At 60.1% G+C, this 24,802-nt stretch overlaps 2 protein-coding genes across 2 annotated transcripts; one reads left to right on the top strand and one right to left on the bottom strand.

Moving 5' to 3' along the window:
• The first annotated feature begins 10 nt into the window (after nucleotides 1-10).
• On the top strand, nucleotides 11-20,359 carry ZNRF1 (zinc and ring finger 1). Its single transcript, XM_052797594.1, has 5 exons — nucleotides 11-684; nucleotides 17,799-17,894; nucleotides 18,600-18,705; nucleotides 18,818-18,908; nucleotides 19,050-20,359. Exons 1-4 carry the CDS (start codon nucleotides 234-236, stop codon nucleotides 18,873-18,875), a joined length of 711 nt encoding a protein of 236 aa, XP_052653554.1. The 5' UTR covers nucleotides 11-233; the 3' UTR covers nucleotides 18,876-18,908; nucleotides 19,050-20,359.
• A 302-nt stretch (nucleotides 20,360-20,661) lies between these two features.
• LOC128146321 (probable D-lactate dehydrogenase, mitochondrial) lies at nucleotides 20,662-24,631 on the bottom strand. Its single transcript, XM_052797593.1, has 11 exons — nucleotides 24,527-24,631; nucleotides 24,264-24,376; nucleotides 23,704-23,845; nucleotides 23,471-23,612; nucleotides 22,659-22,818; nucleotides 22,388-22,587; nucleotides 22,181-22,309; nucleotides 21,451-21,578; nucleotides 21,275-21,365; nucleotides 21,073-21,184; nucleotides 20,662-20,986 (listed from the first exon to the last, which is right to left on the bottom strand). Exons 1-11 carry the CDS (start codon nucleotides 24,587-24,589, stop codon nucleotides 20,821-20,823), a joined length of 1,446 nt encoding a protein of 481 aa, XP_052653553.1. The 5' UTR covers nucleotides 24,590-24,631; the 3' UTR covers nucleotides 20,662-20,820.
• Between the last annotated feature and the right edge of the window lie 171 nt (nucleotides 24,632-24,802).

Raw genomic sequence — 24,802 nt, 5'->3', positions numbered from 1 at the left:
GAGCCCTCGGCGGCCCCCGCCGGGGGTGACGGCGGCGGCGGCGGACTCGGGGCGCCCTCGCCCCTGCGGGCCCGGCGGGGGAAGGATGCCTGGGGCGGGGATGGGTTTTCGCCCGTAGCTCCCCGCGCCCCCCCCGCTTCCTTCCGCCCCCTCTCGCCTCCCGGCGGGGGCGGCGCGGCCCCGTTCCCCGCGGGGGGCTGTCGCTCGGCTCCCTCCGGCCCGGCGGCGCCCATATGGGGGGCAAGCAGAGCACGGCGGCCCGTTCGCGGGGCCCCTTCCCGGGGGTGTCGACGGATGACAGCGCCGTGCCGCCGCCGGGAGGAGGGGGGGGCGGGCCGCCCCCCTTCGGCCATTACCGGGCGGGCGGCGGCGGCGGAGCCATGGGGCTGCGCAGCCGCTCCGTCAGTTCGGTGGCCGGGATGGGTATGGACCCCGCAGCGGCCGGCGCCGTCCCCTTCGGGTTGTACGCGGCGGCGGCGCGGGCGGCGGGGGAGGCCGAGCGGGCCCCGGGTGGCGGCGGCGGCGGCGGTCCGGGCTCCGACTCCACGTACGCCCATGGCAACGGTTACCAGGAGACGGGAGGCGGTCACCATAGAGACGGGATGCTGTACCTGGGCGCCAGGGCCTCGCTGGCCGACGCGCTGCCCCTCCACATCGCGCCGCGGTGGTTCAGCTCGCACAGCGGTGAGTGCCGGCTCCCCGGAGTCTTCCCCCGGTTTCCCTTCCCTCGGTGGGTACGGTTCGCCCAGCGAGGGGTGAGGGGGCGGTGGGGGGCTGCCTCCTGCTTGGCCGGCCGGTCAAGCCCCATCGTGCCAAGCCCGAATGAAGGACCCCCCCATCCTCTCCCTGGCGTGGACAGGTGGGTGAGCACTGGGGCTGGCATCTGCATCAAGGTCAAGGGAGGAAGGGGCTGTGGAGGGAGGAGGCTTCTGAAAAGGGAGGTGTTTTGGCTCTGGGGTGCGAAGCAGTGGATGTGGCACCCCCTGCCCCCCACGCCCCCCCCCCCCCCCCGACTTGGGGGAAAGTGGTCTGAGAGTGCTGTAGCTTGAGCCCTTGGTTTTGAAGATGTGGCTGAGCTCCTCGTGCCTCTTCTGAAGGGGTTTGGGGAGCGCCGGTCAGGTACAGTGGTTCCCATGCCTTAGAAACTGGGAAAGGGGCAGAGGCAGCCTTTGAAAGCGAGGTGTGGGAATCTTTTTCCCTTGTTTCGTCTGATAAAGGGCCGGGGAGAGGCCAAAGCAGGTTTTCTCATTCAAGCCAGCTGGCACCGTTGTGGTGCCAGAGAGGAAGCAAAGGAGGAACTGCCTGCCTCTTTAACAGGGCTGGGGAGCAGGCTGGGTTCTCTTGCAGGAAACATGTCAGGCGAAGGGAGGGGGCAAGGTTGCCCCCATCCTCACCCTTCTGGCTGGACCCCTCCGTGTGTCCTGGTGTCTGGAGAGGAGCCCTGGCTGCGCGCAGGGCTGTGTCACTGACCTAGTTTTGGCTGGGTACAGGGAGCGAGGTGGGAGGTCCTCCCTTCCCCTTCTGGCTAGAGGGGAAGTCATTTCAGGGATGTCTCCTTGCGTTTCCTGGAATAGTCTGGGATTTCTCTCCCACCCAGCCCCCTTGCAAAGGCTGTCAGTGTTCTCCTTGCATGACGTGGTCTGGGAATTTCGTAATATGCCTTGGGACAATGCCTCATTTTCAGGAAGGCTTGAAACTGAACCAGTGGACAAGAACAAAGTGCAAAATGAGGCTCGCGGGGCCCATTTTCCTACTTCCATCTTGGGATGTTTCCTCTTTACCCAGTCTCCGGGGGCTGCTCTTCTCAGTTAAATCAAAGCTGTATGTCTTGCCTTACATCCTCAGTGGCGGAATGCCCCAGGCCAGGTTCCTATTGATCTGGATAAGCCAGGCACTTGCAGTCCTCCCTGGCAGATAGGGAGGGCTGGCTGGCATGGGGTGCCGGCAATGAGACCCAGCGCTTCTGCAAACTTTCTTGGTCTGTGACCTTGCGCAGACTGTGCCGCTACTCTGGTTTTTAAACAGAGAGACTAAGGCGCAGCATCCTTCCAGGTATTCCACAAGCCTCTGTGCGAATGAGTGCCATGGGGCCTTCTGCTGCACCTGGTCTTGGAGCAAGGAGGGTTTCATTTCAGAATCCCCCCCCCACAGCTAATCTGTACGTAGAGGTGGTCGGTCAGAGACTATCAGTTACATTAAATGATAGTTCTCAAACTGCAGCACTGAGAGGCAAAAACCTGTTCATAAAAATAAACCAGCTGCAAAATGGAGTAAGCTTTTTCCAGCCGCTCAAGCAAGTTAGTGTGATGCTAAGTTAAAGCTGGTGCCCTTGGAAGATTGCAGCGTGAGCTGTGGGAAGCGCTGCAAGAACTGGGTTTCTCTGGTGCCTCTTTTGGGGCCCTCTGAGAGCATTTGAGCTGTGCCGAAGCGTGCGCGGGCAGCAGCAAGAGTCGTTCGGTCTGTGCTGAAGCCTCTCCCGGTGGTGGTTCTTCCTCATTGCTAATTAATAGCAAAAGGAGCAGTGGATGCTTAAAAAGCATTCTGAAAACTTGTCGGAGCTCATTAAACTTTCGCGTTCTTCTTCTCAGTGTAAGCTGTTAATGGAGGACTTGGAGACGGAGAGGAAGGGGAAGCAAGCCACCTCAAGGTTGCTAAAATTCCTGCTGATCTCCCATTGCAGCTGGTTAACATACAGCAGGGCTACTCGCTTCTTCCCCGCTGCCTCCCCATCAACCCGCTCCTCACTGAGCCACTCCATTAGCCACTGGAAAGTGCTGAAGCAGCAGCGCTCCGGTAAATGGAGAGGAGCTTTGCCATTGCTGCTTGTGACTGTCCCTGCTCCTTTTGAAGGATGTCTTGAGGGTGGGGATGAGGGGACCCACCGACACACTGAACCCACTCAGGAGGACGTGTGCCTGGGGGTCTTGGGGATCTGCCCAAGTTGCTGTACTGCTGCAAGGAGAGGAGTCCCCCAAATTCTGTGGCTAACAGGTCTGGAGAGTGGATCCTTGCCCTGCCTGCCCTTTCCTCCTGCCTCTGCACAGGCTGGAGACCTGGACAGTGCTGATCTTGGCACGTGGGGAAGGTTGTGTTCATGGGCTTGTTCTTCCAGGAGTTCTTGGGTTTGGGGGAAGAGCCAGGAGCCTCAAAGTGCAACCTGGGCTCTGCGGGGACCTCAGTGGGACAGTGAGGAGCCCTGGCTTAACGCCAGCGATAAGGTGCTGTCGCTGCGGCAGCATGTCCGTGATAACAGGAGCACGCAGATAGGCTTGGTGCCTCGTCACTCCCTTTATCTGCGATGCTGATTTTGTGCACCTCTCCAGCTGCTTCGTGGCTCATCTGTCCCCTCAGCAGGGACCCCGAGGAGTGAGCTGGGGCATGCTGAGTTTCTTTTTCCCTGGCTAGTGTCATTCCTTCCCTTCTCTGCAGTCAAAGGCTTGTGGAAGAGCCAGGCGTGTCCGGGAAGGGAGAGAGGAGGGCTGTACTGGGAAGCCTGTGCAGAGGGAGGTTACAAAGCGGTCCCCAGGGCCAGCATGTGCTGCAGCATCACTGTAGGGTGCTGTGCATCATGACGGTCATTGAGAAGAGCCCGCTGCCGACCGAATCCCTCTGTGCTTTGCCACGGCTGCTGCGGTGCAGGGACAGAAAGAGTAGTTACGTACTGATGGCCTCTAGCCCTTCCAAGGCCAGGGGAGGAGCGCTGCTGCTCTTACAAATAGCAAAGCCTAAATGCATCTTTCAAACAGGGTGAGCGAGGGGGCTCTGACCTCTGAGGTGGACCTCGTCACTCTCTCCAAGGGGACAGCACCTCCCTGTTTCAGTGGATCCTGTTTCCTGACGGATTTTCCCAGGCGTGTCCGCCATCCACGTGAGCGACGTAACTGCTCCAGCTCCACCTGAAAATGCTCTGGGATTTCCCTGGCTGCCCAGGGTTTCTGAGATCTGCTTCCTGACCTATGGGGGTGGAAGATGACAAAACATCTTTTGCAACTTGGGAGTATGTTTGTAGCACTTGACCCTGTCTCTGTAGCTTCATGACCAATTAGGACTTCTCAGCAAAGCCAAGGCTAGCAGGAAGAAGGGAGAAAACGGAGACATGTGGTTTAGTGCCGCCTGTCTCCAGCTTTGTATGGTTCTCTTAGTATCACTCGTGTTACTCATCTTCATCAGAGGATCTCGGAGAGTTTGCAGAGGCTGTAAGTAGCTTAAAGTTTATCTGGAAATCCCCCTCATCACCCAAAGCCCTTGAGTGTTTGAAGCACCCGTAAATCCATATCTCCTTGTGTGCTGGCTAGCCCAAGGAAACACCTAACTCATCCTTCTGTATGGTGCCATCAGGAGTGTCGCAGGCTTTCCATGCACTGACAAAACAAGCTGTTTGTCCTGGATGCTGGCAGCAGCAAGGTCGGGAGGCCTTCTTTGCCAAGTGAGCTGCTGCGTTCTCAGCAGCGCCTTGCCCAGAGCAGGAGGGCCCAGCCTGGGGGAGAAGGGTGTCCGGTGCGGAGGTGGCAGCCAGGGTACTGGGCTGGGTCCTTCTCCAGACAGGGTTAGAGAGTGAATCGAGCTGGAAGCGCTCTTTGATCTGGCTCTGGAGTCAGGGATGTGAAAGGATGTGTTGGAGGATGAGGTGAAGGTGTGTGTGAACATGCACATTGGGCAGCCCCGGTCTCTGCCCAGCTGGGAAGAGGCATGTCTGTGGTGTATCCTTGCTGCGCTCTGACAGCTTCAAGTACCGAGCTTTTTCTCGCCGGTGCTTGGCAATCCTCACTCCTGAGCCAGTCCTGCCATTGCGGTCTCTACACCAAAATCAGAAGGCCTAATTCTAGCTGGCGAGCCAGCGAGCTGCTGGAGGGAGTCCACTTTCAGCCCTGACTTTCCTGCCACCAACTTTTCAACGTGCAGACATCATGTGTGCTCCCCTCCCCCCTTACAGGGGCTAGGCCAGGGGAAGGGCACCCCAAGGTCTGCAGGAACTTGCTGTTGTGAGTCTGGTTTTGCTAGTGGCAATTTTCAAAGGAGACTGTCCTCAAACCGTCTTTTTGTGGGTTTCGTGCTGGTGACTGCCTGGCAGCCAGGTCAGGCACCCGCAGCGTTGTCAGGCCTGTGGATCATTCGGGAACGGTCCTGATGACTCCCCAGGCTTGTGATATTCAGCTGTTGGACCCTTGGGGTCTGGAGGGGTTGCTCTTCCAGTTCTGCCTTCTCCGAGCTGGCTGCAGGACAGCATACACCCAGGGCCAGGGGAAGAGGCAGCAGCACCGAATACCAGAAGATGGGAGACTCGAAGGCAGCTTTAATGCATGCCAGACCCGCAGCCTGGAGATGAAGTTTAAGTGTGTCAACGTTGGCGTTGTGCGTGAGAAGCTGGCGGTGGCAGTTATCTTCAGTCTCTGCAGCGAGAGCTAGCGCAGGCTGTCGCTGCGCTGCCTTGCCACTCCAGTGCCCTCCGAAATCTCTGGGCCGCCTTGCCCAGGAGTGAGGCACTAATTGCTGTGTGTGCTAACTGGCTTGGCTGGGCTCGTTCATCTCTAGACCTGTGCATAAATCAGCGCAGGGGAGCTGAGCGCCCTCTCCCCCCTCCGCACACATACACTCCAGAGATACTGAGAATGATGCTCTCGTGCTCCCTGGGCTGACCCACTTCCCAGCCAGGGTTGTCTTCCCGGCCCGTGACGTAAGTTTATCCCATGCTGGTTTGTTTTGCTGAGATGTTTGTTCTGGTGACTGGAATAACCGTAAAGGCTCCTCTTATTTATTAATGTGCTATTAGGGCTGCTCTCTCTCTCTCTCTCTCTCATTTGCTGGCCAGAGGATCAATCAGATGCAGCCGTCTTTGGTGGAGGAGTGGTACCAGGGCTGGCGCCCAGCCAAGGGAGCCGCGGAGAGTCATGGGAAAATGCTGCTAAATGCCGAAAATTAATTTCAAGAGAAGCGCAGGGAGGGAGAAAAACCCACTTTGGGGGGAAAAAAAAAGAAAAGAAAAGCTTTTTTTTCTCCGATGTAATCTCCTGTGTGACAAATCAGACAGGCAGCAAAGAGCTCTTTGAATGAATTCCCTCTGCAGGAACCAGTCCCGTGGCACCCCAGCCGGTTGGTGGGCAACCACGAGGCGTGCCTCATTGCCTCTGCTGCTGGTACACCGAAACCTGATGTGTCAAATACTTGGGTTTGAGTAAACGTGACCTGGCTTTCTCCTGCTTCCCTTGAAAATTGAAATCGTAAGAGCTCGCAAGTGATTTACACGAGTGGCCAAGTGATGCTATAAAGCAGCAGGCCCCAATGCAGAGTGTTTTACCTGCCTGCTCTGGTGTGGCTGTGTATCGGGGTACAACAAGCCTCTCTCTGTAGTGGCAGACCCATTTTTTTATTTCAGATAGAGCAGGAGTGGTTAAAGTTGGGCCTTAGATGTCTCACCTTCACTGGTCCCACCAGGCAGGTTTCAAATGCGGGTGAACCTGTTGGGGGCTTGGGTCTCCCCACCCAGGGATTCTCCCGCTATGTCTTGCGGGTGCTGCTTGGCCAAATACTTTTGGTTGGTGCTTTCTGGTGGGAGGCTGTTGGGAGGTGCAGCTGCAGGAAGCTCTGCTGGCCTGGGGCCTCTTCTTGTGCCGCTGCACTGTGTTTCCCGTGGGCAGACCCCGGCTGCCGGTGGGTTTCCTGCCCTGCCAGGCTGCGGGCAGGGGAGGGGAGTGCCTGCAGCAGGGGACAGAGCCTGCTTTTTCTCTTGGTGTGGTTTAGCTTTCCAGCCTGCTGCGGGTCCCACACAGCCCAGGGTTTTGAGGAGGGTGGCAGGAAGAGCTGGGGAGCCAGCAGGCAGGTCCTCACAGCTGGGTCTCTGTGCTGCCGCCATGGAGCTCAGTCCATCGGTGCTCCCTGCTGTGGTCCCCATGCCTGTGCACTGCCAGGTTTGTGCCACTTGCGGCTGGCTGAGCTTGAGCAGATGCATCACTCGGTGCTGGTGTCGTCCTTCCCCAGGCCCCAATGGCGGGTCTATGGGCAGCTGGAGGTGTTTGGTACAAGGTGTATTTTGCCGGTGGGGATGGTGCCTTGTTGTTGGAGAGGCTCCAGTGCACCTCCAAGATGGAGCTGACTCTTTTCTCCTCTCCTTCCCCACGGAGCTGAGCTGCACTGGCCGGTATGGGCAGCAGGTTGGCCCCTGGGACAGCTGCGGTGTTGTGCTGCTCGGGAGGGCGCAGGCTGAATTAGCTTGGGAAATTCCTGGCTTTCTGCACTTGTGCACACTTGTGCAGCTGTGGGCCTCCCATCAGCGGCACAGAAACGAGACTGTGCGCCTTGTGCAACGGTCTTGTGGCGCTTTGTACAGGAGCGGAGAGATGCAGTGGAGATATTTACCCTTTTGCTAGTTTTAGCAACGCTAGCAGAAATTTCGCAGGGCTGTATATTCCCAGCGAGCACTCGTTGAGGCTGCATCAGGTTATGGCCACGGTTCCTGAGACTGTCACCTACCAGGCACAGAAATGGGGCTGGGACAGGTCCTGGTGAGGGAAGCACAGTGGCACAGATGAAGAATTGAACTGAAAGCCGCTCAGAGCTGTTTCCTGGCCCTAGCAGGCAGGACGGCGTGACAACAGTGGGTATTTTTAGAGGCCAGCTGCCTGCAATGCAAGAGAAGGAAAGTAGCAGTCAAGCAGGAGAACCGAGTGATTCTTCCCCTGTCCTGCATCCCTGCCCAGCCTTTTATTTCCTCCCAGGACGGGGCTGCTGGCATTAAGGAGTTTCCACATCCTCCATGCCTCTTTGCCTGTTGCCGCCTTGAAAGGCGGCTGGCTTCATTCTTCCCTCGGCTTTTGCCATGGCTGCGTGTTTCTGTTTCTCTGATCGCGGCTCCGCAGCTCGAGGGTGGTGCCGGGGGCTCTGCTCTTTGCATCCCAGACGATTGCACTACAACTTGGTGTGGTGGGTGTTTTGGGGATTGTTTTTTGGAGAAGTCTTTGTCACCAGGGAGAGAAAACCCGCAGTTTCTCCTGCAGCCGGGGTAATTGCAGTAATTCATTTGGGAGCTCTCCCTACAAGGCGATGGAGCTGCATTTCGTCAGAAGTGCTGCAGGGGAATTAGATCCACCTTTCAAGCCATCCATCCAAGGCCTGTACATCTGTAGCTGGGGAAAATGATGGGGGGATTGGCTCTAGCCAGATGGCTTAAATTACCATCTGCAGGGAGGTCAAGTCAATATGGGTTGAGATCAGTTTTGGGGCCAACTTCTGTTAAGCTGGTGCTGAGCGGGACAGGGTGAGGCTGAGCACCATGCCTGAGCTGCCTCGGCATTTCGGGTTATCCCCACCCAGATCTTGCTGCTTTGAAGCTATTGTCCATCCGCTTATTTATTGCAACGTTGATTTCATAGCCCTTGAAGTCTGCTATTTGCCTGGATCTTACCCTTCTGAGGGTGGTTGTAGATGCCTTTGATTTCTTTTTGCTCCCTGTAGACAGGTACAAAGCAGGCAGCACCCTGTGGCCAGTCCTGGGTGAGTGTTTCACGGGGGGAGTCTGCTTCCCAAGGCCCTGCCCATCTCTGAAAGTGGGGGTACACTGTGCTCCTCTGGGTGTTGCCGCGGTGTTTTTCCTTTCTCCTGGGGAAGGGAGAGCTTGAAATCTCACAGCTGGGATTTTTGTCATCTGCAGCCCCGCTATCTCCCTCCTGCTCCCAGTGCCTGCTGGCTGCGAGACAGCTCGGCCTTTCCGGTGTTTGAGGGTGGCACATGTTGAAGCGAAGGGGAGGCAGGAGCAGAGAAGGTGGGACAGCCGAGCAGGGTTGTTCCTGCCTGTTGCACGGTGGGCAGGCCCTCCTGCTTCCGCTGGCAGGATCCAGCGTGGGCAGACCCTGCCGCTCACCGAGGTGTTCATTCCTCCGAAATGTTGTGCTTTGTGTTTTGGAGGTTTGGCTCCTGGAGCTGCAGAAAGCTGGCTCTGTCTGCCAGCCACCTCCATGCTGCAAGGGCAGCTGCGAAACGCACAGGGCAGGGCTGCTCCAGAGCGACAGTGAGGTGTGTGATGTGGCCCCATCCCCGGTACGGGGGTGTCTTCCAAACCCCCAGCCTCTGGCTGGAGAAGGGGAGCTGATGCTGCCTGGCTGGGCAGCTTAGTGCTGTTGAGCATCCCTCCCCTCGCGCACCATGCACAGCAGAGGTGTGTGATCAAACTGCAGGTCTGCACCCCACTCTTTCCCTTCCTGCTGTCCTGGTAGCCTGGGGAATTCACTGGGCAGCCCTCAGCAATTGCAGACCCTTCTGGGGAGCACGGAGATGTTCTCTGCCGTGCATCTCTTCCTACCACCCAAGGGGCATGTGAGGTTAGGGCTTGCTCTGCAGTGTGCTCCTCCCTAGGATTTTTTTCCAACAGTGTCTGTCTTTCTGCAGAAACAACCAGTGTTAACTGGCCATAAGCATTTCCCAGCCGTGCGCTGCCTGTGGGTCTAGCTCTGTGTGCCTTTTGTGCTCTGTTTGCTGCCCACTACATAAAAATTGCCCTTTCTCTACCCTGAAAAGCAGTGCTTCGTCCTTCCCACGCACCCTGGAGTCCAGGGGTCTCGCGCTGATGAAAACCAGTTGCCCCAGTAACTCCTGCCACCACGGCCTAAGCATCAAGTGCCATGGGAGACCCTCCACCACGTTGTTTGTGCGGTGCTGCAATGCCATACCCAGGGAGGAGGTGTCCCAGGAGCCGGATGGAATCGCTTCCCAGCAGGAGTGGGTACATGGGTGAGATCAGTGCTCCCTCTGCCAGCATTGCGAAGCCAGGGCATGTCATTTTGTGTCTCTGGAGTGTCCCTTCATCCTCCCAGCGAGATCAGCTGAAGCTGAGGCATGACGGAGCCAGGACAGCATCAAGGCACGAGTTTTCTGCTTTGGAAAAACCCAGGAGTCAGGAGGGAGGTAGCCAGGGAGCTGCCACTTCACCCCACGGGGTCAGATCCGGTTGTGTTTGGGAGTGGCTCAGGTCAGGCTTTTGCGCTTAAGCCTTTCCGAAAGTGGGAATTCCTCTGACAGCTCAGTGGCGGCTGGAGCCCGATGGCGGGGACTCCGTGGGTGCCTCCCCAACGGATGGCTTAGTCAGAAGTGACTCACCGCGCCGGTCCCCGTGTGACGTTGCCTCTCTGCTCCCTCCCAGCCGCTGCTGAGCCAAAGCGTCCAACTCTCCCTTTCTGCTCTGATTTCCCAGTCACCTCATCCCACTGTGCTGCTGGAGGATCCCTTGCGCTCCTTTATTTCGGCACCTGGGACCCCCCCCCCATTGCCCCGTTGGCTCCGTGCATCTTGTGGATGATTGCTGCCTGCAGCAGAGCTCACGGTTGGGCTTCCTCCTTCACACAAATATTCGGGAGGAAAAAAGCAGGCACACCCTTTGGAAATTCCCAGGTATGCCTGCAGGATCCCTCTCCTCTCTGGGCAGTGAATTTGAAACCCTGAGCATCCCTTGAGAGGTGGGGAGGCAGCGCCAGGGCATCCCTGCAGCACTTCCATACTATGAGATGGCCCCAGGCCGGTTTTGTGACTAGCAGGAGCCATGAATGAGCTTGTAACTCAGTAAATTCAAGCCCTGCAGCCCAATGACAGGAGTCTAAGGTGTTAATGCCTTCACTGGGCTATTGCCCAGGACCCCTCTGCTTAACTTTGCTGATCTCTGGGATGCTAAAATTAGCTTTGGGCTACACATTCTTCCTTATGAAGCCTGTTCCCAGCAGCTGGGGGAGTGTTTCTGCAGTAAACTAGGACTAGCTGGAAGGCAGGGTGACCCTGGGAGGTTGCCTTTCTCATCCAGATCTGGGGGAACTGATCCTGCGGCGTAGCCTGGGGATGCTGGGGAGGGAGATGCTCTCTACCTGTAGCATAGGTACTTTTGTTCAAAAATTACAACTGCAGCCGCGGAAGGGGCAATACTCAAAACAGCAACAGCAGTGGGGGTGCTTGGGGTGCAGAGGCTGTTTGCACATCTTCCCTGAGGATGTGTGTGCAAAGAGGGTGGCTCTGGATGTCCTGCTACTGTATAGCCAGGCCTCTTTGCCCTCCCACTTCTCGGTGTCCACGGGCTGTGCTGGAGGTGTCTTGTAGGGCTTTGGTGTGTCCGTCTGCTGAGGCTCAATGGCTTTGGGTGCTCTGGAGCAAATGTCCCTGTGGGTTCCCTCTCTCATGTCTCCTGCCCTTTCCCAACTCTTCGGCTTTCCCCAGCCCCAGTATTGCAACCTGTTCTCCTTCTTCCTGTCCTCCCCCCCCACCCGCATAAGAAACCAGCTGGCTAAAAAAAAAAAAATCTGCCTCCTGGCTTGCAGCAAGCCAGCCCTGGTCTGCTGTGATGTGACGCTTCTCAGCCCCTCTGCTCCATGGCCTGCATCCCTCTAGCCCTAGTGGCTTCCCCACATCCCACCTGGAGCACTGATGCCTTTTCCTTGCTGCTGCATCTCCTCTTCATGGCTTGAGTTGGGTGGGAGTGGGCAGAGGCGTCTCCAAAACCCAAGGCCTCGAGCATTCGGGCAGTGCTGGCCTTGGCCAGCTTCGTGGTCCATGGCATGTCTCTGCCACCCTGGGCTGGCGTGTGGCTGACCTGACAGCAAACACCTGCAGCGTAGGGGCTTTGCCAGGAGCCACTGTGAACTAGGGACAGCTTTTCTTCAACATTGCACAGAAGTGGCTTCTTTTTGGGGTGCTGCTTTACATGACAAACATCTATTTTCTTCCAGCTCAGCCAGCTGAACTGACTCAGTCAGCAGGGAAACAGTGGGGTGGGATGGGGACGGAGCAGGACCATCTCTCTGCCGAGGCAGCAGCCTGCACTGTTGGGTTTCTCCCCAAGCACTGCCATCCAGGGATGTCCCATCCCAGCCACGACCCTGCTGCCTGGCTGATTATCTGGGGCTGGCCTCCTGGCATCCCCCAGCCCTGCCTCCCTTCTGCCCCCAGGAAGGTGGGATGTCTTGTTTCCACCCTGGACCCGTCCTTTATGCTCTCTCCACTTCCCTGCAGCCTTGAATTGGGAGGAAGGACGCTTGTATGTCCCTTTTTTGGAGCCGGTAAATGAGGCCGCTTAAGTGCTTTACTCCTTCCTGCCTACGTGTCCCCACTCGTGTCAACCCTTGTGCTGCACAATAGCTGAGCACTGTCATGGCATTCAGCTGGCACCTTGTGTCCTGCCGGGGCAGCAGGCCACGGGCTGTGTTGGACTTTGGCTTCTGCATCTGCCTTGTGCAGCTGATGCCATTTCCTTCTGCAAGGGGAAGTTGGTTCAGGCCTGATCCTGCTGGGTGCCCTGGCCTCCAGGCACTCAATGAAAGCACTTTGCTGGCAGAGGGAGCATGGGATTCCCTTTGGGTCCTTGGTGGGATGGGTCCTTGGCGCAGCTGTAAGCTGCCTCCTGGCCCCGGTGTGAGGTGGCATTGCTGGCTGTATCGCTCAGAGGCTGGTAGAGTGTCACTTCCACAGTGGGTGATGCTCTCAGAAGAGAACACCTGGGGAGGTCCTCAGCTACCAGGTCCCTGCCATGCCCAAGTGCTGGAGATGTGCTCTGTGCACCCCATGTGCGATCTCCAATGTGCTGTCCTGTGTGACCATCGCTTTCAAAAAGAGGCTGCTTTAAGCCAGTAGGGAATTTATTCTCTTGGAAATGTTGGGTCTGAATATCTTGGCTCTGCAGTTTTCCTTTGCTTGGCTGGCGAGGAGGACAACCCCTCCGTGATCCCTTCCCTCCTGGGGCTGTGCTGGAGCCCATGAGGGCTAAGGGAAGGGGAGGACTTGGAGCCCCTTTGCCTCACCCAACCCCACAGGCTTCTGCTTCAGTTTGACCAACTGGGCCCATAGACATGGTCTTTCAGTTTTTCCCTCTTCTCTGATCACTAGCATGGTTTTCTTAAAGATGATCCATCTCTTCCAGCTTCCACCTGGTGCCGGTTCAGCTGGTGATGTCGGGGAGCCGTGGGAGGAGTTGTGATGCTCAGGGTTTGCTCGGCAAGGAGAAGGCACCAGGACTCTGCTTCAGCTGCATGCTTGGACCAAATATTCCCTGCATTTGTCTCATGCTTGCATGCATCCTCACCTGGTGTAAGCCAGCTCCCTTGGCTGGGTGCCCAGGATGCTCTCTGGAGACATGGAGATGGGCTGTGCAGCTGAGGTTTTGGGATCTCCCATGGACGTCAGGCAGCCTGGGGCTTACCCCTGAGCTACCTGGTGCTCACGGTGTCCCTCGCAGGCACACTTTGGCAAGTTTGTGTAGTCGCTCCCACACACAGGGCTCCTGGCTTATCCTGCTGCAGTAGCAGGGCCCTGGGCAGTCGGGGATCCCTTTGGTGAATGCTAGTCTGTATGGGGTGGGTTGCTGGGGTTGCACCCGCTTGCTTGTGCCTGGGCTGCTGCTTCTTCCCCCTGCCTTCAGGGCATGTCATCCCCCACTGGCCTCTTCCTCCCACCGCTGGAGGTGCTGCACAGCAGTGAAGCTGCTGCTCCCTGCATTTAGGCCATCTGCTAGCAACAGAGCCAGGGTCTTCTACGGCTGGGGCGATGCCAAGTCTCCTGGTGGCACCATAGCCTGTAAGTGATCCGTCTGGAGGCACACCGAGTTAGCAGAGGGTTTGGTGAGTGAATGAAGAAGTGGCACATGCCTTTCCCTACCATCAAGGACAGGGTTGCAGCTCCTGTGGATGCTGTCTCGCCTGTCCCTGAGGTGAGCAGTCGTTTCCACTCCCAGGATGTGGCGTGGCTGACCTCACTGTAGTACTTGGTGGCTTCCCCAAACCACAGAGGTTGCTGTGGACATCACTTGTAAACACAAGTGATGGGAATTTCCTATCCCAGCTTCAGAAGCAATTCCTAATGGATATGGCCACGGCTGTGTTTGAGGCCGTGATTACAGATGGGTTGGAAAAGTGTCTTGACCCTCCTGCCACTACCAAAGCTGCCCCAGCAGCATGTGTGGTCGTGGTTTCAGCACTGTGAGGGTTAACCATGGGGCTCTCTCAGCTTGCATAGGACCTGCTGGAGGTTTTCAGAGATTCCCAGCTCTGCTTCGCCTGGCTCTAAAATTAACCATGTAACCTTCCTAAAAATACTCAGAGGGCAGTAGCCCCCGGAGAGCACCCGCGCTGCTTGCTCCCAGTTTCTAGACCAAGCCATCGGAGAGATGAGATCACCTGCCAATGTGTGTCTCACAGCCCTGGAAAGCCCTTGGCTTTCTCAAGTCTCCTGCAGGATACAAGAGTCCAGGTCTGGATCTGAACCTGCCTTTCCAGGCCAGCCCGCTTCCCGCATCACCCTCGTCTTCCTCACTTGCTCCTGGTGAGAGGTGGTGCCTGCCTGCACATCTCTGCCTGCAGTGAGAGTGCCAGCTTCAGGTTTAATGTGCTGCAGGCGGGAGCATCCATAGCCAGCTGCCCTGGGTGCCTTGGGAGGGAGGAAGGGTCCATGGCCTTTCCTCGGAGATCCCCCTAGCCTCCCCGTGGGTGTGGGAGGCCCAGGCGAGGAGGAATAGCTGGGCCCTTCCTCGCTCATGGTTTTTTTTTTTTTAGGCATGTGGGAGGAGGGCAGAAAGGGCTTGAGGAGGAGGGAGGGACCTGAATTTTCCATGAGCAGCTGTCAAAATGTAATCTCCTGCATTGCTTGGGCTGGCAGCTTAGGCAGGATAAATTAATGGGGATTTCAGGGAACGTGGAAAATACCATGGCCCGGAGGGGGCTGGATGCATGGGGAGCGGCCCTTTCATCTGCAGGACCAGCTCCGGGCCCCAGCGCCTGCCTGAACCGCAGAGGGATGCTCTGAGACGCTGGGCTCGGCGCCTGCCACTGTCAGGTGCCAGCTGTCCCCTGGCCTCAGTGGTGTTTCACCCACCGCCTTCCCCCAAGGGTCATCCAGAGAAGGGGTGAGGGAGCCCGACCCCCTTCTCTGTCTTCCCTTTCCTGCTGGCAGTGGGCTCCCCACGGCTCCAGTGCCTGCAGTGGAGGGGGATGCAAGCAGTTGCTCTTGCAATGCCAAGTATTTGTGCCGACAGCTGGGATGGAGGGCGGCCCCCCACCCCGGGGGCCTTTCCATGCCAGCTCCTCACTCCCGCTCAGACCCAGGAATTTATGCAATTGCATTTTCATGATTTTTCCCACCCCCCCACCCCCCTCCATCTTGTGAAATGCAGAGCCAGGAAAGTGTGTGTGCTTCTGCGCTTGGCTCAGCCTCCAGACCTGTGTGGCAGCCAGCGTCTGTGGCTGGAGCACACCGTGCACATGCTGGGGTTTGAGCCCGGGCCCTTCCGTCTCCGCAATGTCCCCATGTCCTTGGCACGGGGACGTGATGGCGCTGGGGGTCCCTGTCCCCCAGCCAGCTGCCTGGGGAGCACCAAGGAGCGTGACGGGTGTTCGTGCTGGCTATTTATAACTGCTAAAGCTACCCTAACTAGCAAAGAGGTCTGGAGATACGGCAACAGCCGCTCACCAGAGCCTGCAAAGGACCCTGCTCTTTCCCTGGCTTCTGCTGCTTTGCCAGCAGCCGGCAGTCATGCCCTGGCAGCCGTGGGCCAGGCAGTGTCATCCAGGGCCCTCTCCCTTTACCCTGGTTGCACGTCTTGTAGGATCCCTTCGGGTGCTGCCGGAGCCGGCAGATCTGGAGCAGCTGTTTAAAATAACACATTGGCACAGAAAAAGGGGGAACCGGAGAAAACGAGGTCTTCCCATATGGTGCATGGGGGATGGTACCTAACCTCTGTAAATGCCTTGCCCTGACACCGAGTTTGCAGCCGAAACCCCTTTTCCAAAGGGAGTCTTTTGCAGCTGCCCTGTGCCAGGGGCTTGCTGCTGGAAACTGGTCCCCAGACCTTCCTCGGTAGGGACCAGCACCCGCGGTGCTGGCAGACCGTCGGTGTTCGAGCAGGATCAGTTCAACCGGGGACAGGGGCAGGCGGGCTGCCAGGGCAGCTGGCGGATGGGAAAGGTGTCTCACAGGGGGAGGCTAGTTGGGTCTTGCAGAAGGCAGGCTGGGACGCTATCTGAGCCCGCTCTATAAATACACCAGGTGGGTAAACACTTGGGAGGAGAAAAAACCCGACTATTTTAGCTAATGGGCACTGCTGCCACAAGGTATAAATCGGTCAGGAGTAAAATTAGGCTGGAGAGGAGAAGGCAGATTGGTGCTGCTGCCCACGAGTCTTTGACTGCCAGTGCTGTCCTTTTGGCCGGGGCTTGGTGTAATGGGGCTGGACTCGCAGCAGAGATTCTGCGGCTTGGCCTGGCTGGGACAGGGATGTGTCTCTGCAGTGGCACACTGTGGGCTAGCCTGACACCCTGCTGGAGGGGCCCCTGGGCTCAAGGGCTCCTTGTTTTAGCAGGTCCCTTTAGAGCCAGTCCCCAACCATCCACGACAGTCATCCTTGCTGTGCCCTCCTGGGAAATAACTACGCTCTGGCGGGGCAGGAGTCAGCATCCCTATCCTAGGCTTTCATCTGGGGATCTGGGATGTAATCTGCATTTATCACCACTGCTAATGAGAGGGTGCTCAGGTGTTGAGCAGTTATCCTGGCTGTTTGCATGGCAGAGGTCTGAGCTGCCTCCCGTTAAAGCCACCGGCACTTTCTGCCTTCCAAGAAGCAAAAAATTTCCCTTGCCACATCCATCTGGTGGCAAACAAGAACCTGATTCATTCTTAGATAATTCGTGTATGTTCCTTTTCTCTTTCCTGAGCAGCCTTTGCGTATATATGAAGAAAGCTCTTAAGCGGCACTGCAGTCAAACCTGATCTGCTTTTAGAAGATAGGTCCTTAAATTACCCTCTCCCTCTCTGCAGGCAGGGAACTGCTAGATATTCTGGTGCAAACCCATGGTGGTGGTGGTGGCATGTGCATGTTCGGCTGCATCGGCTTGAGCCCCACTGCACCGGGCGGTGACAAATGGCATGGCTTCGAGCTGGCTTCAGTGGGAGGTCAGGGAGTCCCGGGTGGGTGACCTGCAGGGCTGGTTGGGGATTTGATCCCTGGGAGTTTGGGGCTTAGAAACCTGGGTTTGGGGCAGCCTTGCTTGGTGGTGCTGGGGACGATGTCGTGGCGGTCTGCATGGCTCGAGCAGGTGGTGGCACCGGTGTGATACCCGGGCCCCATCCTCATGCCCAAGCAAGGATGCAGAGTGGGTCTGGACATCATGGCCAGCTTCACCCAAGAGTCTGGGTCACCAGGCAGGTCCAGGTGACAAGGCAAGGTCAAGCTGGGACGTCAGTCTGTGGGGTCCCCCTGCTCCTGGGGCTGCTGGCTGGCATCAGAGGGGCAAGCACCCACCTCATTCCTGCAAAAAGCTGGAGAAAGCAGCAATTTGGGCTCGCGGCTCCAACCTGGCAGTCCTCTGCTGCGGCCCTACAGAAAAACCTCCTTCCTTGCAGCTTTTCTGGCTCAGCCATGCAGGGCTGAAGTACAGCAGTGGGGACAGCACCGTCCTGGCACAGGGACATGCCCCTGCGCTCACCAGCCCCAGGGTGCTGCGTGCCCCAGGCTGCTCCTCGCCCTTTAAGGCCCGGCAGCAGCTGATGGCCACGTGTGTGCTGCCTTGGCACACTCTCCGTGCCCTCTGTGTGACGGCGGGCACTGGGACCACCGGCGCGCCGGCTCGGCTCGGGTGGCTGTCCCCCACGCCGGCGCTGCTGGCAGCCGGCACAGGATGAGCAGGTGCCCGGCGGGCGCTGCGTGGGGTGTGTGCCACCATGCAGGCAGCAGGTGAGGGGCTGCCCACTGCCATGCCCCGCCATGGCCTCGGGGACTCCCCGGGATGCAGGATGGGCTCTTCTCCTCCTCCCCTTGCTAAGGGCTTGTCTCTCTGCTCTCCCTCCAGGTTTCAAGTGCCCCATTTGCTCCAAATCCGTGGCTTCTGACGAGATGGAAATGCACTTTATCATGTGTCTGAGCAAACCTCGCCTCTCCTACAACGGTAAGGGCCGGCGGCCAGGCTGTGCGGGGACACGGCGTCCTGCAGGCTTGGGATGGCTCTGGGCAGGCTGGAGAGACGCTTGCCGCAGGCTGTGCGGGCAGGCGGCTTGGCTGGGCTTGCCAAGAGGGCAGTGCTCCGGCGGACCGGTGCAGCTCATGGTCCTTGCTCCGCTCCTCTCCCCCGGCATGGCTCGACCCCACCAGTTTTGCCTTTGGGACCCTTTGTAACACAGCCCCGTCCCCGTGTTGCTCACCGCGGTGTGGTGTGCCGGAGGGAGCCATCCTGGCTGGGTGTCGTGCCCAGTTAGGGCAGGGGACGTGTCCTCCTGGGCTGCCTCTCTGAAGGGTTGCTGCCTTCCTCCCCTCTGTGCTGGCAGTGAGGCTTACTGGGCTGAGCACTGGTCTGCAAATGCCTGCATCTCCCATCCTCCTTCCTGACCACTCACCAGGGAGTGGTGCTCACCCCCTACTCGGGGGTGCTTTTTTGGAAGCCAGGGGTAGGGGGTATGTTGGCTGCAGCCGCCCCAGACCCACCTCCCCACCGTGCCTCCACCTGAGCCTCCTGCCAGTGCTTGTTGGTGCTGCTGCTGCTTGGCTGCCCCATCCCAGCTGCCTCCGTGGAGGTGGCCATGGGCTCCCCTCCATCCTGGGAAGGGGAATGCCACGGTGGACTGTGTCTCACCGCTGCCCTCGCCTCCCCTCCCAGATGACGTGCTGACCAAGGACGCCGGCGAGTGCGTGATCTGCCTGGAGGAGCTGCTGCAGGGGGACACGATAGCCAGGCTGCCCTGCCTCTGCATTTATCACAAAAGGTACTGCACGGGCACCGGGAGCAAGGGGACACAGCCAGGCAGGTGGCAGGGGGACAGGCGGGGACAACCCGAGGCTCAGCAGCATGGTGGTGACACACTCTCCTCTTTGCAGCTGTATAGATTCATGGTTTGAAGTGAACAGATCTTGCCCAGAGCATCCTTCTGATTGACCTGCCGGGCGTGCTTGCTGACTTCTCTCTAAGGTGAGCCTGTGGCGGGCTGTTCTGAGGTAATTTTCCCGTGCTGGGTTTTTAAATCCTGGCCCAGGAGGGTAGGATGGGGTGGGATTGGGGTGGCCATGGCTCCTGCTCCTCACCTGGGATCATCTCTCTTTGCCTTTGCAGGGCACCTTGCTATACCTGCTGTACCTCCTCTCCCTGTCCCCCCCCCGCCCCGCCTGGAGTTTTGGGCTGAGTTTAAATTCCTCGAGAAGACAAAAATAAAACCCAGAAACTTGAATCCACTTGGGACAACGGCGAATTTTTTTTATTTTATTTTATTATTTTTATTTGTTTTGTTGTTTGGGGGTTTTTTTGTTGTTTGTTTTTTTTTTAATTTAAATGACTATGAAAAAAAGAAACATCCAGGAGAAGACAGTGTGAGAAAAGCGGAGCGACCTGCTCTCCCCTCCACAGCCGCTGGTCACCAGGAGAGCTCAGCCTGCCAGGGAGGCCCCAGGGACACCCTTGGCCAGAACCCTGCCATGATGTTTGGCTTTTCTCCCCAAAACAAAGGGGAAAGCTGCCGGGGGACAGCCGGCCAAACGGAGCACGCAGCATTTCTCACCGGCAACCCCCCCACCTCCCACCTGGACTCGCCCGGGGGCTCTGCTCGGTTTTTTTGCACTGACTAAACGGGAATTTTCTCTTCTCTCCCGTCTCCCTTTTGGAGATCTCCACCCCAGCCCCAGCAGTGCGAGACGGGGACTCTGCCCCACGCCGAGAGCGGGGCCACTGCTCCCCCCTGCTGAGCCGTGGGGGTCTGTCTTTCAAGTGTTTACAATGAGAAAAAAAAAAAAGGAAAAAAAAAGAAGAAAAAAAAAAAAGGAAAAAAAAAGAAGAAAAAAAAAAAAGAGAAAACCGAAAAAAAAAAAACCCAAACCACAACTGAAGCTTTGTGTTGACTGGCGTGTTCTTCGATTTGAGCTTCCCTGCCCCGGTGATGTTTACAGACTGGTCACTCTTTAACTCAGCTATAACCACTCAGAGACTGGAGAGCCGCAGCATCCCCGCCGCCCCCTCCCGCCACCCCCCCACCGGACTCCTCTTGCCAAAACTGCCCCCCTTCTTTCTTTCCATCGCCTTTGAGTCAAACCCTTTTGGGGAGGGTATGGGGAAGGCCCCCAATGGCCCTCTGGCCACCTCCGGCCACGGGGGTGGCTTTGCCAGAGGTGCCAAGGCGGAGTCATTTCACGGCAGTGACACCCCCCCCAGCCCATCCCTGTCCCCTCCCGGCGCGGCGGGCACGTTTTCGTTGGTGAGACCTCCCCTGCTGGTGGCCGTGCCCCTGCGGGAAACCTTTCTGTATTTATATATTAAAAAAAACGGGGGAAAAAAACTAAGAGTTCAGAGCTTGGGGGGAGCTTCCTTCATTAGTCAAGGTGTTTTGATATGGTATTAAAACAATGTTCAATAAAATATTCACTGTTATTTTATTTCACTGGCTTTCTTGGTAAAGCAGACTATGCCTGTGGGGTGCCGGAGCCCCCCCACGTGTGCTGATGCCCCTTCCCCATGCCTGCCTTGGCATGGGGATGGCCATGGTGGTGCTCAGCACGTCCCAGAGAGCTCCCAGCCCTGCACTGTTGGCACCACAGCTCTGGGGATGTGGCTAAACTGGGATCCCCCACTCCCCTTTCCTTGTGGGTGTCTGCATGTGCACTGCTTGGGAGAGGGACCCGCTGGGGAGGGGCTGGGGTGTCCTATCCCCCCAAAAGACATCATGGCACATGGAGGCTGCTGGTGCAAAGGGGTTTATTGGGGGTTTGGGGGTCCCTGACCCACAGAAGTGGGGATGGGGGGATTTGGGGGAACATGAGGGGTGGCAGTGCAGGGCACCCCAGCAATGACTCTGGAGGCTCCTGCCCCCCACTGGCTCGGCGTCGGTGCCCCCCCCTCAGAGCACCTTGCCGGGGTTCATGAGGTTGTGGGGGTCCAGCGCAGCCTTGATGCGGCGCAGGGTGTCCAGCCCCTCCTGGCCCAGCTCCTCCAGCAGCAGTGCCCGCTTGCCCAGCCCCACGCCGTGCTCCCCAGTGCAGGTGCCCCCTGCTGCCAGGGCCCGCCTGTGGGACAAGGGGGGGGTCAGGGGATGGCATGGGGCCTTCCCCCTCATCCATCCCCATCCCACCCAGGGTGTCCCTGTCCCCACCTGCCCAGGCGCTGGGTGAAGGCATGGACGCGCTGGGCTTCGGCCGGGTCCTGGGGGTCAAAGACGAGGAGGCAGTGGAAGTTGCCGTCACCCACGTGTCCCACCATGGGGCCTATGGAGCTGTGGGTCAGGCGGGGTGCGGTGTGGAGGACGGCAGCCCCCCAACCACCCCCCTGCCCAAGGGGGCTGCGGCCCCACTGACCGGTGAGGCCAGAGTCCTGCAGGTCCTGCTTGGTCTCCACCACCACGTCGGGCAGGCGGGAGATGGGCACGCAGACGTCCGTGGAGTAGCCCTGGGCCGGGCAGGACAGAGCCGTGGCACCCACAGCTCCATGGGGCGCTGCTGCCATCGTCCCCATCCCGCTGCCCGTCCCTCACCTGGCAGCCGGGCCGCAGGGCCAGGGCGGCGTACCAGGCGCTGTGGCGCATGGCCCAGAGCCGCCCGCGCTCCTCCGGCTCCTCCGCCCAGGCCAGGCCGGAGCCGCCGTTCAGCCGCACGATCTCCTCTGCCGGCAGCCAGGAGCCCTGGGAGGGGGCCGGGCCGGGACCCGCAGCCCCGGGCACCCGGCCCTCGCCCCGGGACCCCCAGTCCCCATCCTGAGCACGCATCCCTGCTCTGCCCATCCCTGGTCCTGGGCACCCGTTCTCATCCCCGAGACCCCCGGACCCTCAGTCCTCAGCTCTGGGCACCTGCCCCTCGCCCTAGTGACCCCCAGGTCCCCCAGTCAATGGCCCTGGGCACCCATCCCTCATCCCAGGACACCCCTGGTCCCTGGGCACCCAGCACACACCCCAGAGCCACACCATGGCCCCCCCCAGCACTGTCCCTCACCCTGGGACACCCCTGGTTCCCCTGTCTGTAGGCACCCATCCCTTGCCTTGGTGACACACTGGTACCCCAGCCCTCAGCTCTGGGCGCCCATCCCTCACTCTGGTGACCCTCCAGGTCCCCCAGATCCCATTCTTGGGCACCTGTCCTTCACTCCAGGACACCCCTGTCCCTGGGCACGCATCCCTCAACCCCGGGTGCCCACCACGTCTCCCCCAGCCACGCTGTTCTCAACACTGGTCAGCCCATCCCTGTGCTGGTTGCTGGTAACATCCCTACCCGCCTGCCGCTGCTGCTCGGCCAGGCCATGCTGGGATCCGTGCAGCTCCAGGAGGAGCGTGGCCGCCACCGGCAGCTCCAGCCCACTGAAGCGGCTGCAGGCACCCACCATCACCTCGTCCAGGAACTCTGGATGGGAGGAGGTGGCGCTGAGCCCCGACAACGACCCCCAGCCCCCTGGCCCCACTGCCAGCCCCTGGCACCCACCAATGCGAGCCACGGGCACAGCGGCCTGCAGCACCTGGACGGTGCAGGACACTGCCGCCCGCACACTGGGGAAAGTGGCGGTAGTGGCAGCGGTGGCCTCGGGCAGGGGGTGCAGGCGCAGGGTGGCCTGTGTCAGGAAGCCCAGGGTGCCCTCAGAGCCCACGAAGAGCGAGGTCAAGTCGTAGCCAGCTGCCCGCTTCCTGCAAGGGGCCGGTGAGTGGGCACCCACATGGCCCCCCACCTGGCACAGCCCGGTCCCTCCGGTGCCCACCTGGCCTGGCGCCCGGGGCCGGCGGTGTGGAGCAGGCGCCCGTCCGGCAGCACCACACGCAGGTTGAGCACGTTGGGCCGCATGGTGCCATAGCGCACTGCATTGGTGCCTGAGGCACCTGTGGCTGCCATGCCACACAGCGAAGCATCCGCCCCGGGGTCTGTGGGCAGGGGACGGGTAGGGGGGACGGGTAGGGGATGGGGATGGGATGGGCAGCTGGAGTGGGGACAGGGCCCCGGGACATCACCTTGGGACCCCACACTGTGCCCAGCCGGCACCCTGGGAACCCGGACCCGTGGCAGGCCCAGTGCGCCCCTGGGACCATGGGGACCCCAGCACCCCTGGGACCATGGCACCCACTCCCCCATTGACATCCCTGGGACCACAGCACCTCAGTGGGGACCGCCAGCACCCTTGGGAACACAGCACACCCATGGGAACCCTCCAGCACCTCTGGGATGACAGCATGGCCAGTCCCATGAGGAGCCTGGCACCTCTGGGACCATGGGGAACCCAGCACCCCAGCCCCATGGGCTCTCCAGCATCCCCTGCGATCACGGCACACCCATGGGCATCCCCAGTAGGCCTGGGACCATGACAGCCACAGCCCCCATGGGACCCCAGCCAAAGCACCCCCAGCCCCATGACCACCCCTGCTACCCTCCTGGGACTACGGCACCCTTGGCCCCATGGGCACACCCAGCACCCCCAGTGCTCCCAGCATCCCCAGCCCCACAGGGGTCCCCCCACACCTCCGGCGCCACCACCCAAGCCCCGGGGCCCCCCCGGTTGCTCGCTGGTGCCCACGGTACCGACGGGGAACCAGAGCCCGGTGCCACGCAGGTGGCTGTTGAGGGCCTTGCGGGTGACGCCGGGCTCCACCGTCACCGAGAAGTCCTCGAGGCTCAGCTCCGCGATGGCGTCCATGCGGCTCAGGTCGAAGCAGACGCCGCCCTGGCACGGGGGCACCGGCGCGGCTGGGCACGGCCGGCCGCCGAGAGCCCCCGGGCAGGGGCCGGGCAGGGGGTGCGGGGGGGGCCTGTACCTGCACGGCGTTGACGCCGCCCTCGAGGCCGGTGCCGGTGCCGAAGGGCACCATGGGCACGCGGCAGCGGTAGCAGAGCGCCGCCAGCTCCTGCACCTGCCCCACCGCCTGGGGCCACACCACGGCGTCCGGCGGGGCGCAGCTGAGGGCACAGGGCGGCACTGCTGCCCCACGGACCTCACCGTCCCCGAGACCCTTCCCCTCCCCAGCCTCTTCCCCCCTCCCATGTCCCTTCCCCTCCGCAGACCCTTTCCCTGCCCAGACCCTTCCCCTCCCTGTGCCCCCTCCCCTCCCCATGGCCCTTCCCCAACCCAGACCCTTCCCCAGCCCCGTGGCCCTTCCTTCCCCTCCTGCTCCCCAGACCCTTCTCTTCCCCACGGCCCTTCCCCGAACCAGGACCCTTTTTTTCCCTGCCCATGGCCCTTCCCCAACCCAGACCCTTCCTCTCCCCAGACCCTGCCCTTCCCCACGTCCTTTCCCTTGCCCGTGGCCCTGCCCTTCCCCACGTCCCTTCCCCTCCCCAGACCCTGCCCCCTGGGGGTCCCAGCCCTGGGACCCACACGTGCATGGACTCGTCGTGGCCGTGCTGCTCGCGCACTGCCATGGCCGTGGAGATGTTGGGGCCCCCGACCACCGCCCTCAGGGCCTCCACGAAGTCGGGGGGCAGCGGGCGCTGGCGGGGGGCGAGGGCCCGTCAGGGCGCGGGCAGCGGGGTCCGGCCCGGGGCCCAGGGGCCCAGGACCCCCCCTGCAGCTGGGGGTGCAGGGCCACCCTGGGGCCCCCATCCCGCCGTGCCCCACGGGACCCCCCCGCCCGGCCCCACCTTGGAGCAGCAGCTCCGGCGCCCCAGGGCCCCCCCCAGCCCCAGCACCCGCCGCAGAGCCATGGTGGGGACGGCCAGCGCCTGCCCGGGGCCCGGCCCCCGCTCCCGTCCCCTCCCGTCCCCTCCCCTCCCGCCGCCACCGGCACCGCCACGTTAAGGTGGCTCCGGCTGGCGGGGCCGCGACGAGCGTCCCCTCCCCGCCGGGGGGGCCCTGCGCCCCCGGCCCCCGGCCCGGGGCTGTCCCCACAGCTGGCCGGGGGTCCCCAGAGCCGGCCT

Source organism: Harpia harpyja, chromosome 9, assembly GCF_026419915.1.
Source record: "Harpia harpyja isolate bHarHar1 chromosome 9, bHarHar1 primary haplotype, whole genome shotgun sequence".
NCBI classification, from domain to species: Eukaryota; Metazoa; Chordata; class Aves; order Accipitriformes; family Accipitridae; genus Harpia; species Harpia harpyja.
The sequence above is the reverse complement of the archived record's forward strand: the minus strand, read 5'-3'. Positions and strand labels throughout refer to the sequence as shown.